Source organism: Ovis canadensis, chromosome 17 (genome assembly GCF_042477335.2).
Source record: "Ovis canadensis isolate MfBH-ARS-UI-01 breed Bighorn chromosome 17, ARS-UI_OviCan_v2, whole genome shotgun sequence".
NCBI classification, from domain to species: domain Eukaryota; kingdom Metazoa; phylum Chordata; class Mammalia; order Artiodactyla; family Bovidae; genus Ovis; species Ovis canadensis.
The window spans coordinates 17930868-17948001 of record NC_091261.1 but is presented as its reverse complement, the minus strand read 5'-3'; the positions used below and the strand labels follow the sequence as shown (position 1 = coordinate 17948001).

At 42.0% G+C, this 17134-nt stretch overlaps 1 protein-coding gene across 5 annotated transcripts in view; it reads right to left on the bottom strand.

Annotated features, from left to right (window-relative positions):
• Nucleotides 1-17134, bottom strand: part of LRBA (LPS responsive beige-like anchor protein) — a 748427-nt gene that overhangs the window by 8681 nt on the left and 722612 nt on the right. For all 5 annotated transcript variants that reach the window (XM_069556712.1, XM_069556716.1, XM_069556715.1 and 2 more), the window contains exons 54-55: nt 4861-4962; nt 1406-1602 (exon numbers count right to left, since the gene is read on the bottom strand). In XM_069556712.1, coding sequence (XP_069412813.1) covers nt 1406-1602; nt 4861-4962 — 299 coding nt within the window. The remainder of the gene's footprint in view (nt 1-1405; nt 1603-4860; nt 4963-17134) is intronic.

Genomic DNA, 17134 nt, shown 5'->3' with positions numbered 1-17134 from the left:
TGCTGAGGGCACAGGTTCGATCCCTGGTTGGGGGAACTAAGTTGCCTAGTGCAGCCAAAAACTAAAAAAAAAAAAAAAAAAAAAAAAGACTTAAAAAAAAAAAGTCAATCCATGAAAGAAAGAAAAATAAATCATCCTAGGCTAAAGAAGCAGCAAGGGCCTTCGGTCTGATCAGTGCCATCTATATTTAGGGTTTCTGTTTCTTAACGGGCTTCCCTGGTGGCTTAGATGGTAAAGAGTCTGGCTGCAATGCGGGAGGCCAGGGTTCGATCCCTGGGTCAGGAAGATCCCCTGGAGAAGGAAACCCACTCTAGTATTCTTGCCTGGAGAATTCCATGGACAGAGGAGCCTGGCGGGCTACAGTCTAAGGGGCTGCAGAGAGTCGGACACGACTGAGCAACTAACACTCTCTCTTACTCCTTAGTGCTTCCTGACCCCAATATTTATAGAAGAAAAGAGATCACACTAGAGGCGGGAAAAGTGCGAGAATGCATGTCACCTAAGTCACTCCAGGTTAGGAGTAGCCACGAGTACAGCGGCCAGAACTAACTTAGACCACACTCAGAGGGCTGAGGCCTCTGCAGCCTTCTGCCCACCCCCAGCACATCCTGCCCTTCACTGTGGGCAGGTCACACGCCCCTCCGACCTGATCTCAGGAAATACAAGGGATAAGGTAATAATAAACTTCACCTGCACCAAGAAGTCTGGAGGTGTGAGAAGGAGGACCTTGAAAACACAGCCTCTCCGAGAGCAAGTCCTTACTCTTCTCTTCACCCTCTAATACTCACGGAGCCCTACCCTGAAAATGAAGACCCAGGAGGGTCCACAGGCCCGTCTCTTGGACACCAAAAGTGACAAATCATTTGTTGGATTCACATCATAATTTGAAGCACAACTTCCTTAACTTGGTGTGTTTGGGTCTTGTTATCCACACAGAAGTCAAGCCTGCAATTAGATGCTAGTCCTACCATCAGCCTGTTCAAGTGTGGAGGGCGCCAGTTTTAGGGTACCCTAAAGGCACTATTTTAGCTTTGATACTCAGGAAACAGCACTGTGCAGTTAACATTCTTAGGTTGAAGAACAAAAACAAAAAAATAATGAGCAGTGCCACTGACAGCCACCCAGGATGGCTTCAGACCTAAGAAGAGCCCTCTGCTGAAGGCTCCTCCCGGCTTCACTTCACGACCTGGACTGCAGGCTGGGCACACAGCTGGCATGGCGGGACAGGCTGGGCTCTGGGAAGCAGACACCCCCGTCCAGGTGCTACCGGGTGATTCTGTCTCGGGTAAAAAGGAGGCCCTTGGTGTCGAAACACAGAGGGTTCTTCGGGACCTTTCTGCCTCCTCACTCACCTCTGCGCTGAAGTAAAAGCACAGACCCTGAGGAGTCTGTGCGGAACACTTACCCTTATGTTATCGTCGGTCTCCATGGCGGCCTGGAGCTTTCCGTTCACACTGAACGTACAGAAGGAGCCGTTCTCATAGAATACGACACAGTGGCCCTCTCTTGACGCCTGAATGAGTTTTGGTTTCAGGCAGTTTTCTGGACCCTCCAAAGTCCTTAACAAGTCTCCATTCATGGAATGTATGAGACATGGTCCCTCTGAGAAAACAGAAACAAAAGGCAAAATGAAGCTTTTTCATAAGAACAGACAAAAGTGATCTGACTCTCGAGCACAGATCATATCACAGTTGCAGAGAGACTGAAAAAGATATCAGCTATTTTGTAAAATCAGCATGTCAGCCAGATCTCCCCTTCCACTTGGGAGAAAACAGTCATACATGTTCCATTTCACATCTCAAGAAACAGGAAATTACTTGTGAAATTCATTATGCCCAGAGATGATAAAAACTGGAGGAATTCAGAAAGGAACAGGACAAATTTCAAATCCTAGAAGAGCTTCCAGCAAGGCTGGGCCTCAGTTGAACTTGGGCTGCCATGAGGCACAAGATGGCCGTCTGTGACCCTCGCTGCATCTCACAGGGGCCTGGGTGGGGGCGGGCGTGGAAAGCTCAGTAAGGAAGGTGAAGAGACTGCCAAGCAGCCCACACGTAGCGGTGCTGTTCCATCTTTACCGAGTGCCTGCTCCACGCAGAGCAGAGGAGGAGCAGGTAACCAAAACTGCCCGTGTGATGAGCAGGCCCGAAGAAATGTCTCGTTGGATAAAGGAGGTCCCTAGACTACAGGCCCACTTTTCTCTGAATTATCCCCAGTCTACATGGACTCATTACCCGTCCCTGCGTGACTACTAAGGCACGCCTCTCAGCTTTCTCTTGACCACTCAGGGAGTTGGTAAGTTTTTAGCACCCTCACCATAAATACACAAGGCAGTGTGTGCCCTGCACGGGTCCGGCAGGCATGGATTTCAGTCGTCACAAGGCAGTGTGTGCCCTGCACGGGTCCGGCAGGCATGGATTTCAGTCGTCACAAGGCAGTGTGTGCCCTGCACGGGTCCGGCAGGCATGGATTTCAGTCGTCACAAGGCAGTGTGTGCCCTGCACGGGTCTGGCAGGCATGGATTTCAGTCGTCACAAGGCAGTGTGTGCCCTGCACGGGTCCGGCAGGCATGGATTTCAGTCGTCACTGTAAATGACCCCAGCCTCCGTTCAGATTTCAGTTACCACAGGAACTGCCTAAGGTACACGCTCCATAACCAGCTCTTCAGCCCACAGACAACTACAAATAACAGGCCCGCTTCCCTCAAAGTCTGTTAGTGAACGGTCACTGCGTGTCCGTGACTCAGCTTACCCACAGACGCAGGCCTTGTAGTTCTGTTGCCTCCCTGTCACCAGGGACAGGACTATCTGGCGTTTTACAAAAACAGATGATCAAAAGAGGACAGGGGCCAACAAAGATGACTGCCGCAAGGAAATGGGAAGTGACAATGCTGGACGTGACGTCTGAAGCAAACCCACATGGGTTTAGAGAGGACAGAGCTGGCCGTGGGGTGTTGGCATCACTTAGCCTGTGGATGTGCAGCCCCAGGGAGTGAGTGAAGGTGGTCTCACTGATGTAAGTTAGGAAAGTGGCTTATTAAACATGAGGATACCCTGGGAGTGGGGCCAGCAGGAACCTTCACATTAAAGGAAACCAAGGAGATGTTTCGTGACACCGAAAGCAGAGAAGATACCATGTTGGAAGCTGATCCAAACTGAGGAAGGGGTCTGACAGCTGGTCAAGGCGTCCAGAAGATGCTCACCCCTCATCTTCCATTACATGGAGAGGGAGGGGCAAGCACCGCCACAGCACTCGTATTTTTCACTCTCAGCGTTTCTAACGTTTTAAATTACTGTGTGCTAAGTAAAGGTGAAGAGTTGACTCATTGGAAAAGACCCTGATGCTGGGAGGAACTGGGGGCAGGAGAAGGGGACGGCCGAGGATGAGATGGCTGGATGGCATCACTCGATGGACGCGAGTCTGAGTGAACTCCGGGAGTTGGTGATGGACAGGGAGGCCTGGCGTGCTGCGGTTCATGGGGTCACAAAGAGTCAGACACGACTGAGCGACTGAACTGAAGTAAATGTTTTACTTGATGTTTATGTCCATAGATGTGTGTATATGTGTGCATACGCGCTCAGTCGTGTCCAGCTCTGCCGCCTCGTGGACCGTAGCCCACCAGGCTCCTCTGTCCATGGGCTTCCCAGGCAAGAACACTGGAGCGGGCAGCCATTCTCACCTCCAGGGAAATGTTCCTGACCTGGGGATCAAACTTACGTCTCCTGCGTTGCAGGCAGATTCTTTACCACTGAGTCACCGGGGAAGCCTGTGCATGTATATGTGTATGTATGAAACTGAACAAGAGAATTTTAAAGGTTTTGATAAAAAATTTAAAAGCCACGTAACAGCCATAAAATTTCCAATTGATTATTAATCATAATATTTCCCATTTAAATGAGTGATTTTTTATATCTTTGCATGAAACCATGAAAGGTGTCCAGTTTGGATCACATACAGTCCAAGAACTCATGTTAGCTCAGGATAAATAAAATACTGGGTATAAAAGGCAGTTATAGAATTCTTCTTATCATTATTATTGTTTCATTGTTTTGACCAACTAAGTTTTAAATACTAATATTGAACTAATACGTCTTGTTAGCTAGACAAAGTATTATAGTTCAAGGCACAGGTAAGGTGACTCAAAAACTCTATGCCTCCCCATCAGATCAGCCTAAAAGAGATGTGACTGCATTTTGCATGTTCAGAGCTAAGTGCAGGGCAGCGGGACAGAGAGATGAACAGACTATTACAACTGAATGAAAGTGACCTGGAAACTGCTCTGCTCCGGGTCAGACGCTGATCAGTGTGTGCGCTCTTGGAGAGCGTGCTTAACACCTTTGGTCGGAACACAGGAGATACTCTGAGGGAGACCCTCGGGCAAACCAGCTGAAGTATTTTTCCACTCCATTCTCCATGCCATCTCGTTCAGAGATTTGGAAGGAAAGACAGACTGGGTCAGGAAGTTCTGTTCAGGTATGGGATGGAAGCCAGCCCCGTCAGACTCGAGAAGAATAAACAAACACACAAAGATGCTCCTGTCCTCGCCTCACTCTTCAGAGCGATGCTGTGAAACAGGGCTTCTGCGGTGATGGGAAAGTTCCCTTTCTGGGCTGTCCGACAGCACAGCCCCTAGTCATGGGTGAATACTGAGCCCCTGCAGTGTGCTCAGTGCCAGCAGGGAATTGAGCTGCAGATTTTATTTCATTTCAGTTAATGTGAACAGCCATGGGTCTGCCATGTGACTAACAGCCCCTGTGACAGACAGCACAGCTTCAGGAAAAAAGGCACCAAGTTCATCTTTGGTAATCTGTTACTAGAAGACACCAAAACGCGCACTCATTCGTGAAGGTCCCGCAGGGTTACCTCTGGAGCCACTTAGCACGAGGCCCAGCTCCGCGCAGACTGCAGCACAAGTGACCTCGTAGTCGTGGCCTGTCAGAATGGCCCGCGGAGTGGCGGTCTCACCTTTTGGGGGAAAAAAGAAAAAAAGAACAAATTAATTCAAGTTCATGTGAAGGTGACCTCCCTCTACTCAGATTAAATCACCAATAATTTACTCCTAATACCCCTGATGCCTAATCTTTAATTTACAGCTTTGGAAAGAAACGTGTGTCAGCTGCTCAGTCATGTCCAACCCTTTTGTGACCCCATGGACTGTAGCTCACCAGGCTCCTCTGTCCATGAGGATTCTCCAGGCAAGAATGCTGGAGTGGGTTGCCATGCCCTCCTCCAGGGGATCTTCCTGATCTAAGGATTTAATCCAGGTCTCCTGCATTTGCACGCAGGTTCGTTACTGTCTGAGCCACCAGGGTCTTTGACCCCAAATCCTATTTTTAGGTGATGATCTGGACTCTATGCTAGAGTTTCAGAAGCCCAGGTTGCTAAATTTCTAAGCTTTACATGACGATCAAACAATGATCGTTTAAAACGGAAAAAATAACACAAAAATCTGCATTATAACTGCTTCCGATACTTCTGCAAATATATATATGAGCCCTCTGATGAGATGATCTGTGGATGAACAGTAATAAAGTACGGAATGTGGTGGCTTCCTCTCCCCACCCCTCAGCTCGCCCTCCTCCTCCTGGGCCACTGAGACCCTCATCTTGGTGAAGATGGTCTGAACTGCACTCATGGTGTCTTGAAGCGGCTCAGTTCAGTTTAGTCATGCAGTCGTGTCCGACTCTTTGCGATCCCATGAACTGCAGCACGCCAGGCCTCCCTGTCCTTCATCATCTCAAACTCATGTCTCAACCATCTCATCCTCTGTCATCCCCTTCTCCTCCTGCCCTCAATCTTTCCCAGGATCAGGGTCTTTTCCAGTGAGTCAGTTCTTCCCATCAGGTGGCCAAAGGATTGGAGTTTCAGCTTCAGCATCAGTCCTTCCAATGAATATTCAGAATTGATTTCCTTTAAGATTGACTGGTTTGATTTCCTTGCAGTCCAAGGGACTCTCAAGAGTCTTCTCCAACACCACAATTCAAAAGCATCAATTCTTCGGTGCTTAGCTTTCTTTATAGGCCAACTCTCACATCCATACATGACTACTGGGAAAACCATAGCTTTGACTAGATGGACCTTTGTCAGCAAAGTAATGCCTCTGCCTTTTAATACGCTGTCTAGGTTGGTCATAGCTTTTCTTCTAAGGAGCAAACGTCTTTTAATTTCATGGCTGCAGTCACCATCTGAAATGATTTTGGAGCCCAAGAAAATAAAGTCTGTCACTATTTCCATTGTTTCCCCATCTATTTGCCATGAGGTGATGGGACCAGATGCCATAATCTTAGTTTTCTGAATGTTGAGTTTTAATCCAACTTTTTCGTCCTCCTCTTTCATTCATCTTTATCAAGAGGCTCCTCAGTTCCTCTTTGCTTTCTGCCATAAGGGTGGTGTCCTCTGTGTGTCTGAGGTTATTGATTTTTCTCCCAGCAATCTTGATTCCAGCTTGTCCTTCGTCTAGCCTGGCACTTCCCATGATGTACTCTGCATATAAGTTAAGTAAGTACAGTGACAGTATACAGCCTTGACATACTCATTTCCCAATTTGGAACCCATCTGTTGTTCCATGTCTAGTTCTAACTTGTTACTTCTTGACCTGCTTTCTCAGGAGGCAGGTCAGGTGGTCTGGTATTCCCATCTCTTTCAGAATTTTCCAGTTGGTTATGATCCACACAGTCAAAGGCTTTGGCATAGTCAATAAAGCAGACGTAGATGTTTTTCTGGAATTCTCTTGCTTTTTCAATGATCCAACAGATGTGGGTAATTCGATCTCTCTGGTTCCTCTGCCTTTTCTAAATCCAGCTTAAACATCTAGAAGTTCCTGGTTCATGTACTGTTGAAGCCTAGCTTGGAGAATTTTGAGCATTACTTTGCTAGTGTGTGAGATGAGTGCAGTTATGTGGTAGTTTCAGCATTCTTTGGCATTGCCTTTCTTTGGGATTGGAATGACAACTGACCTTTTCTAGTCCTGTGGCCACTGCTAAATTTTCCAAATTTGCTGGCATATTGAGTGCAGCACTTTCCTAGCATCATCTTTTAGGATTTGAAATAGCTCAGCTGGAATTCCATCACCTCCACTAGCTTTGTTCGTAGTGATGCTTCCTAAGGCCCACTTGACTTTGCACTCCAGGATGTCTGGCTCCAGGTGAGTGATCATACCATTGTGTTATGACCAAATGCTGCAGGTCAAAAAATTAACTAGTGCTTTTTATGATGGTCAATGTGTTCTCTCAAATGTCATGCAAATTTATGTACATGCCTGTGTTTTTGGGGGTGGGAGGAAGGAAAAGAGGTTTTCTTGACAGCACATTGACCCAAACCAGGAGAGCACCTCTTCTTTAAAGACAGTCTGGTCTCTGTGCTCTGGGCCCCTCTGCCCCAGGAGCCTGCAGTTACTTCGCATCTGTCTGGTCGTCTCACATAAGTAACGCAATGTGTTTACTGACTGCATGATGCAAGGGTAGGTCCCCACCGTGTCCTTCCTGGCTTTGGTGACTCTAGGTGCTTCTGAGTGAAAAGGCAGCATGTCAAACTCTGCACCACACTGGCTGTGCTCCATGCAGATGCAGGAACTGGCTCGCATGCTGGGTGACGGGCCAAGGGAGCCCTCAAATGACATACCAAAAGGTCAGGGGGTAAGTGCAACAAGGGCCTGGTTTCTTTGACTCAGTTTTAAAACTTTTGGGGGGAGAGAATGGGCTTCCCAGGTGGCGCTACTGGTAAAGAGCCTGCCTCCCAATGTAGGACATGTAAGAGACATGGGTTCGATCCCTGGGTTGGGAATATCCCCAGGAGAAGGGCATGGCGACCCACTCCAGTATTCTTGCCGGGAGAATCCCATGGACAGAGCGGCCTGGCAGGCTGTGGTCTATAGGGTTGCAAAGAGTTGGACACAACTGAAGCGACTTAGCATGCAGCACGCATGCATGGGAAGAGAAACCCACCTTAACAGAAAGTTAACTTCAGATTTTCCAAACCAGAAAGCATTTGTCACACAAGCAGCTTTTTTTTTCCCCTTTAAAAGTATATAAATTTGTTAAGAAAAGAAGCAAATAATGCAAACCTGACTGAACTACTTAACCTTCTGCTAGAGGTAAGTCTTGCCACTAAAAAGAGAAATAATTTTTAAAAGTTACCAATACTTTAGCCCTGATTCATGGTTTCTTCCCCTTTCTCAAGATGCTCTATATTCCACAAAAATACAAGATGATGTTATATTTTTGAAATTAGTGTTTAATTATATCTATTGGCAACTTTCTTAAAATCAAGAATTAAAATCATTAAGATCTAAGGAATATATTTTCACTGTAATTGTTCCTTTTTGTTTTCATAAGGTACCATTTTCTGGGATGCTGTCACTCAAGCATGCCAATGCTAACTTTTTTGTTTGTTTGTTTTCTAGATCTAAGAGTATTTTCTCAGAGACATGGAGAGGAAATAAGAAGATTGCTATCAATTAGATTTCTTTCTTTAATGTGAAAGAGTTGAAATACTGAGAATTTTCTAAGACTGTAAAGTTAGAGTTTAGGAAGCCTCATGATTTACCCCATAGAGTGAATTAAGATATAAGCATTCTTTTTGTAAACTCATAATTAAGATTTTTTTAAACTATGCTTTACTGACAAATACCAGTTTCTAATAATCCACACCGTACCAATCATTTTTCCCTCCACACATCAGAACACACAGGCACATACTGTGTCATTTCAAAACCGAAAGAGATTTTTCTTTTCCTTGGGCTTGATCTCTAAATAAGGCCTGTTCAATGCTTCAAAGTTTGCAAAATGTTTCCTAACCCAGGAAGCAGATTAGACAGCTCAGGCAATACAGGGGGGAGGAAGAGGAAAAGGAGAGAAAAAGAAAAGAAAAACAACGAATTGAAAGCATAAGGGCAATCTTACGATCACTGGGTTATATTTAGGTAACTGGTTTCACTAGATTTTTTCCAGTTAAAAAAAAAAAAGCCCCTGCTACTGAACTTTCTTTCCCCCACTTCAGGAAACGCACATTAACAACCTCTAAAAGTCCACATACAACAATATAAGAAGAGAGACCATTTCCTCTAAGAAAAGCTATTTCCAGTCTTGTTTAAAGACTAAACTTCGTATTGCCCTTTACTGTATGGGGTGAAGATCAGATAGTCTTTACATTTTCTCAATTTAAAATATGCTCAAAATAAATACTTGGATTTTTGTAAGTTTCTATAAACCGAATGTTTTACATATTACAATTTCACTGTAGCAAACAGAATTATATGATGTGAGATTTAAGTTCAACAGATATTTTGGGAACCCTTGGAATAAAATTATGAAGGCTAGACGTGATGATGGGGGAAGGGAAACGCAGGCTTCATGGTGGCTCACAGAATCTATTTATTTCTCTGTGGTTACATTATCCTGCAATATAGCAATAACATTCACATATCAATAACAATACATATACATGTCTATGTATATGTGTTTGGAAAGCCTAGAAAAGAAATCTGGGAACCATATAGGACTCTCATTGCAGCACTCAGCTAAATTTGCCCCTCCCACTACCTGTCAACACACAGAGTTAGTACCTAGCGGGGAAAATCAGCTCAAATAAGACAACACCGGCCACATATTACCTTTTCAAAGACTCCAAAGCTATGGCCATCTCTCATCGAAGTCTCTAAACTGAATATAGAGCAGGGGGAAAATGTCTTCTGAAAAACATCAGGTTAATTCTTTGATACAAATTTCCACTAGTTGGTGGATACAAAAAGTCTTCACTTTCGCTTTCTGAGACAGTGGGATCTACCAAAAGCTATAGATCATAAAGCAGAACAGATTCCCTTAAGAACCTTTTAAAGTCTTGCTGCTTGAAAAATCGTCATGGCTTTCAATAAAGCTGAAGAGAAAAATTTATCTTGCTGCTAGTTTAAGGGGCTACACTTCAAACTCTTCTTAAAGAAAAATAAAAAGAGAAAGAGGATAGACTTCTTGGACTGCTTTGAAAAGCTTGAGCAATTACTTCAAAGGAAAGGGTGTCTTTGTCCGGAGAGCAGGTTTATGACTACTGATGCAAATCCTGACCAAAGGCTGAAAAGGACACTCAGTGCATCTTTATGGAGGGCCTTAAAGGAAGATGAACAAGTCAAAGGAGATTAAAGACAGTCCAAATCCTGCCACAAACACCAGGACACATCAGTTTTTATAGATGTGCTTTCCTCAGTACGTAACAGGGAATACCAGTTACTAACTTACAGACGCCATTATAACAACCCAAGCTTCATTTAAGCAGAACAAGATCTCCATGACACCCATTAAGCATTTATATTGGACCTATGTTTTAAAATATTAGGTGAAATGTTTTACACCATTAGGCAGAATAACAAATGCTGCTATTAAATGTGTTTCTTTGGTGCTCTCATAACACTAAGTGTATTTCTTCATCAAATGGACTCTGAACCACTTAAAGTTATACTTGAAAGAAGAGACGGAGGAAACAGTAATTTCTCTGGTATCCTGTTCATAAATATCCAATGAGAAAAATATTTCAAAAGATCTGTATCCATTAAGGCAAAGGGAATTAATAAGCCAGGTAAAAATAGCCCCGACACCTATTTCTGGCAAACTTTGACTTGCATTTTTAAAAACGAATAAAGTTCTTGGTATTTTGGCCATCATCTCCTTAATCTTAATGAAAATTAAATTACTTTCCAAAGGCACTGCAAAGTTCTCATTAACAGCTCAAGTACGTTGTTACTAGCAGAGAGAATCCACTTCATTCATTTACCATTTTCATACCATCTATCATGAAATGAAGAGGAGGTCAACATTTCCTTATTTTTAGTTTTATAGAAGTAAAATTAACTCTTCCAATTAAAACTTAAGTTTAACTACTCCTGGGACAGAGGTTAACATTTCTCATTTGTTTATTCATTCACTCCTTTAACTCCTTCACTTTAATATAACATTTACCGAGTATGAATTATGTGCAATGCACTGTGGAAACAAATGCAAGAAAATACGACCCTGTATATGTAAATGATTTGATTTTAAATGGTCACTGGATAAGGTTTTGTTGACCCTACTATAAGCCTGCTAATTATAAATATCTATTATTGGAAAGATCAAAAAGCTGCACCGAAGTCCAAACTATTATAACTTAATTTTTATACAAAATAAGTATTTACCATCAACTAATAAGGTTTTTAAATAAAAACCACCAATATAATTTTCCAGGTTAGCAAAATCTAATACCCATCTGACCTCTTAGAGACATAAAACAAAATATGAAACCTTGCTTTAAAAAAACCCACTTCAATCGAGTATTTATTTTGAAAGAAAATGTAAATTTGTTTAAGGACCTAAATATATAATTATTACATACATATAGGTTTAAGAAAATCTAAGTACTATATATACTCGCCATTTCCTAAAACTGGATACTTCTGTTTTGCACATCTTTTATTCCATTTTAATTACATCTGATTACTATAAAGCATCCATCAATGAAAAAATTCATCTGAAAACTGAAGACTAAGCTTTCTCATGTGGCTCACCATAATGGTAAATCAAGAGAGGAAATGGTTTTTGTGAAGCAGATGAGGTTAGTTGTTAAATGTTTCTTAAATCTTCCCATTAACTTTCTAATTTTTCAATTGGAATGATAACACTACATTTTAATTATACAAAGAGAAATTATTTAAGACTTGGTCTATTTATAGCATCTCTACCAACCTTTCCTCTTTTCCTTTCATTATGGATTTTTTCCACTGTTTTGAAAACATGTTGATTTTGTTGAACATATATATTACAGAAAACAAGTCATGGCTGCATTTAGAATATTGACAACCAACAATAAAATTTGGTAGCTTCCTCTTGTAAATATTATTAGAATTATTAATATAAGACAATATAATGTTGGTTTAAAACTCAATAATACTAAGTTCCTGATTTATACCCTTTCTCCTTTCTATGATATATACTACATATAATATCATATAAGTTTATATGAACTTATACAAACAAAAGTTTATGACAATGGAATCATCTTCTAAGACTACATTAAAAAGTGTACTTGTGTGAGTATATACCTACAATTGTACATAAAGTATAATCCTAACATGTGTAATAGTATTTAAAAAGTACAAAACCTTATCATGACATTTTCTAAGAACTCAATACTAACTAGAGATTGCTAGAGGTAATAAAATTATCTTCTGCAAATACTAAGAGTGCTTTAGTGACAAAGTTGCATCAAATTTTCCACAGTTGATGATCCAATAAAATGAAATTTAAAATGCTGTCCAGTTTAGTGGGTAAGAATGGTGCCTCTGGCCTAGAGTGCCTGGGTTTGAATCCAGGTTCTAGTTTGCTAGCTATGCTTCCCTTCCCTTAGGTTCTGAAGCTCATAGGTCTTACTAGAACTATGAAAACTATGAGAACTCAAATTCATGTCCACTAAGTCGGCGATGCTATCCAACCATCTCATCCTCTGTTGCTCCCTTATCCTTCTGCCCTCAACCTTCCCCAGCATCAGGGTCTTTTCTAAGGAGTCAGTTTTTTGTATCGGGTAACCAAAGTATTAGAGCTTCAGCTTCAGCATTAGTCCTTCCAGTGAATATTAGTCCTTCCAGGTGATTTCCTTTTGGATTGACTAGTTTGATCTCCTTGCTGTCCAAGGGACTCTCAAGAGTCTTCTCTAGCATCCCAATTCGAAAGCATCAGTTCTTCGGCACTCAGCCTTCTTTATGGTCCAACTCATACCCGTACATGACTACTGGAAAAACCGTAGCTTTGACTATATGGACCTTTGTTGTCAAGCTAATGTCTCTGTTTTTTAATATGCTGTCTAGGCATAGAAAAAAGTCTGGAATGATAACTAGTACATGTGAGCAATCTCCTCCTGCCCTCAATCTAGTAAGTTCTCATGGTTCTAGAAAGATCTAGAAAGTAGAGGCATACTAATATTCTCTCTGTGCCTCATCGATAAAACAAGGATAACAGCAGGCCTGGGCTGCCCAGGTGGCTCAGTGGTAAAGAATACGCCTGCCAGTGAAGGAGACGCAAGAGATGTGCATTCGATCCCTGAGTTGGGAAGAGCCTCTGGAGAAGGAATCCCCACTCCAGTATCTTACCTGGAGAATCTCATGCACAGGGGAACCTGGTGGGCTACAGACTGTGAGGTTGCAAAGAGTCCCACACGACTGCGCGCGCGCGCACACACACACACACACACACACACACACACACACACACACACACACACAATACCAGGACTACCGTGAGGATTCACGAGCTACCATGTAAAGTGCTGAAGCTGTGCCTAGCACGTAGGGGGCACTCAGTAAACACCAGCGAGCAGCAGTAGGGTGATGCATCTTTTCACCCTCTGTTGCACACATCTTTTTGTAGCAAAAGTACAATATCTGATCCTGTGACACATAAATACCAATTAGAACGAGTTCTTATTACTACTTTTCCTGTCAGGGAGGAAAATATACCTTCATTTCTAGAAAGTAGACTATGATTTCTCCCATTCCTCTTTTTCTTAGGTTCTCCAACCTTCTCTAATAATCCATTTAATTCTGATATAGCCAGAGCATCTAACTGAGAGCAGGAAGGGATGGTACATTACAATAACTAGGTATTTTCCTACCCAGTAAAACCTAGTCATTGTCTCTGATTATCGAAATTATATATGCTCATTATAAAGCATTCATACAATTTAGTAAATTATGAAGAGGAAAATGAAAAAATGCCTCTAAGTTCCACTACCTAAAATGACCATTGCTTACATTTACCAGTTATTTTTTTTCTTGTACTTGTTTTACTTTTTTAAATATAAATTTATTTATTTTAATTGGAGGTTAATTACTTTACAATATTGTATTGGTTTTTGCCATACGTCAACATGAATCTGCCACAGGTATACATGTGTTCCCCATCCTGAACCTCCCACCCTCCTCCCTCCCCATACCATCCCTCTGGGTCATCTCAGTGCACCAGCCCCAAGCATCCAGTATCATGCATTGAACCAGTTATTATTTCAGACTTTTTTCTAGCCTAGACAGCATATTGAAAAGCAGAGACATCACTTTGACAACAAAGGTCCATATAGTCAGAGCTATGGCTTTTCCAGTCGTCATGTATGGATGTGAGAGTTGGAAGGATTGATGCTTTTGAACTGGGGTGCCGGAGAAGACTCTTCAGAGTCCCTCAGACAGCAAGGGGATCCAACCAGTCAATCCTAAAGGAAATCAACCCTGAATATTCATTGGAAGGACTGATGCTGAAACTGAAGCTCCAATACTCTGGCCACTTGATGTGATGAGCCGACTCCTTAGAAAAGACCCTGATGCTGGGAAAGGTTGAGGGCAGGAGGAGAAGTGGGTGACAGGATGAGATGGGTGGATGACATCGTTGACTCAGTGGACATGAGTTTGAGCAGACTCTGGGAGACAGTGAAGGACAGGGAAGCCTGGCGTGCTCCAGTCCATAGGATCGTGAAGAGTTGCACAGACTGAGCAACTGAACAACAGCAATACACAGTATACAAAGTATCCACTTACTGACACAAATATTTAAAATTTATCTTATTATACGTGTAGTTTGGTGATCTCTTACCCTTACCAATTCAGAGAGCATATACTTTCATGTCAATATCACAATTCATAATACATTAATGGCTCTACAGTCTTCCATCATGTGGACACATCAAACTTTACTTAACTTGTGTATTTCTTTTATCCTAGCTTTTTTGAGATTTTTCACTTGCCAATTCCCCACAGACAGCCTTGTCTTTGGCTCTAATTCTTCGATAGCTTCTGTAGTTGCGTATGTGTGTCTGGAAACATCAACATTGTAAAACTCTGCCTCCAAAAAGAATGTAGATACTTAGAAAAGTTGTTGAAATCTTATTCATATTTGTTGATGTTTAATATTATGATTCTTATAAATACAAAAACAAAAATGGATAACTATTTTTATCTATCTATCCTAAATATCCAAGTCACATAAAATTCTTTGTAATTTGTCCTCCTCAACACTTTTAACATTTGTTAAAGATACATAAGTAAGGCATTAGTGAGAAGTATAGAGGATTTTCACATCTTTAGCAATTTGAAACACCGGCGGATTTGACACCAAAAGCAAAGACAACAAAAGCAAAAAATAAACAAGTGAGATTACATCAAGCTAAAAACCTCTGGACAGCAAAGGAAACCATCATCCAAGTCAAAAGGCAACAGATGGGACGGGGGAAAATATTTACAGATCATAATACCTGAAAAGGGTTAATATCCAGAACACACGAAGGATTCACATAACTCAACATCAAGAGAACAATCTAACTTAAAAATGGACAGAGGATCTGAATAGACTTTTTTTTTTTTTTTTAACAAAGAATACATACAGATGGCTAAGTACAGAAAAGGGTAACTAACTCAACATCACTTATCACCAGGGAAATGCAAACCACAGTGAGGTACCCTCACAACTGCTACACTGGCTTTACGAAAAGGACACGAAATAACAAGCTTTGATAAGAAAGTGGAGAAAGGGGAATCCTTGTGCACTGTTGGTAGGAATGTAAATTGGTGCAAACACTATAGAAAACAGTATGCAGTTTCCTCAAAAAATTAAAACAGCAAGTTCACTTCTAGGTATAAACGAAAACACTAATTCAAGAAGATATCTGCACCCCATGTTCACTGCAACATTATTCACAATGGCCAAGACATGGCGATAGCCTAAGTATCCACTGCTGGATGAATGGATGGATGAAATGCTACACACACGCAGTGGACTATCAGTCGTACAGAATAAGTGAAGCCTGCCATTTGTGGCTATACGGATAGACTTTAAGGGCACTGTGATAAGAAAAACAACTCAGACAAAGACAAATACTTTATGATCTCATTTATGTGTAGAATTTTAAAAACAAAACACACTGACTTCAGAGATACAGAGAGCAGACTGCCAGAGGTGGCTGCCAAAGGTGGAGAGTGGGCAAAACGGGCAACAGTGGTCTAAAGGTACAAACTCACTCACAAAATGAGTCGGTCTTGGGAATTTAATGTAGAGTATGGTGAGTGTAGTTAACAATCACGCTCAGTCACTCAGCTGTCTCCAACTCTTTTTGGCTCGATGGACTGTAGCCTGCCAGGCTCCTGTGTCCATGGGATTTTTCAGGCAATAACACTGGAGTAGATTGCCATTTCCTCCTCCGGGGGACCTTCCCGACCCAGGGATGGAACACACATCTCCTCTGACGCCTGCGTCGGCAGGCGGCTTCTTTCCCACTGACCCACCTGGGAAGCCCATTTAATAATACTATATTGCATATTTGAAAGTTGCTGAGAGTGGATCTTAAAAGTTCTCATGTCAGAAAAAAACAGTGTAACTGTGTGGTGATGGATGTTATTTAGATACTGTGGTGATCCTTTGCAATTATACAAATATCATGATGTTGCACATCTGAAATGCATATAATGTTAGATGCCAACTATATCTCAATTAAAAAAAAACAGAAACTTCCCAACCCTGCTCACCCTGAGGAAATATAAAGCATTCTCTCAGCTGTAGAAAGTGGTAAGCTATGAGAATAAAAACTAAAAAGCTTAAGAGTCATGAAGACCTGAGCCATGAGAGGCAGAAGGAATTCTAAGGCTTTTCTTCCCCGTGTAATTTGCTGTCTGACTCAGGGAGCTCAAACCAGGGTTCTCCCCAACCCAGAGGGAGTGGGGAGGGCTGGGAGGTAGGTTCAAGAGGCAGGGGACATATGTGTACCTATGGCTGATTCACGCTGATGTATGGCAGAAACTAATACCATATTGTAGAGCAATTACCCTTCAATTAAAAATACATACGTTTAATAATAAATAAAAGCAACAAAACAAAAACCACTTCAAGTCCAAAATACAAAGTTTGACCAAACCCATTTGAATGTGAACAAAATTACTTTTAAAAACAGGGCAACTGGTAAAGAAGTCATCAGGGACATTTACTACCTAATTTCATATAAAAACGTGTCTCTGTTCACGAATTCTCAGGACTGTCTCAAGCACAATGTAAGGTACATATGCACAAAGATGTCGTATAATTTCTCTAAAGAGGCAAACTCTTTGAAAGTCAACCTAATATGTTGTTCCAGGAGGTCTTCATTA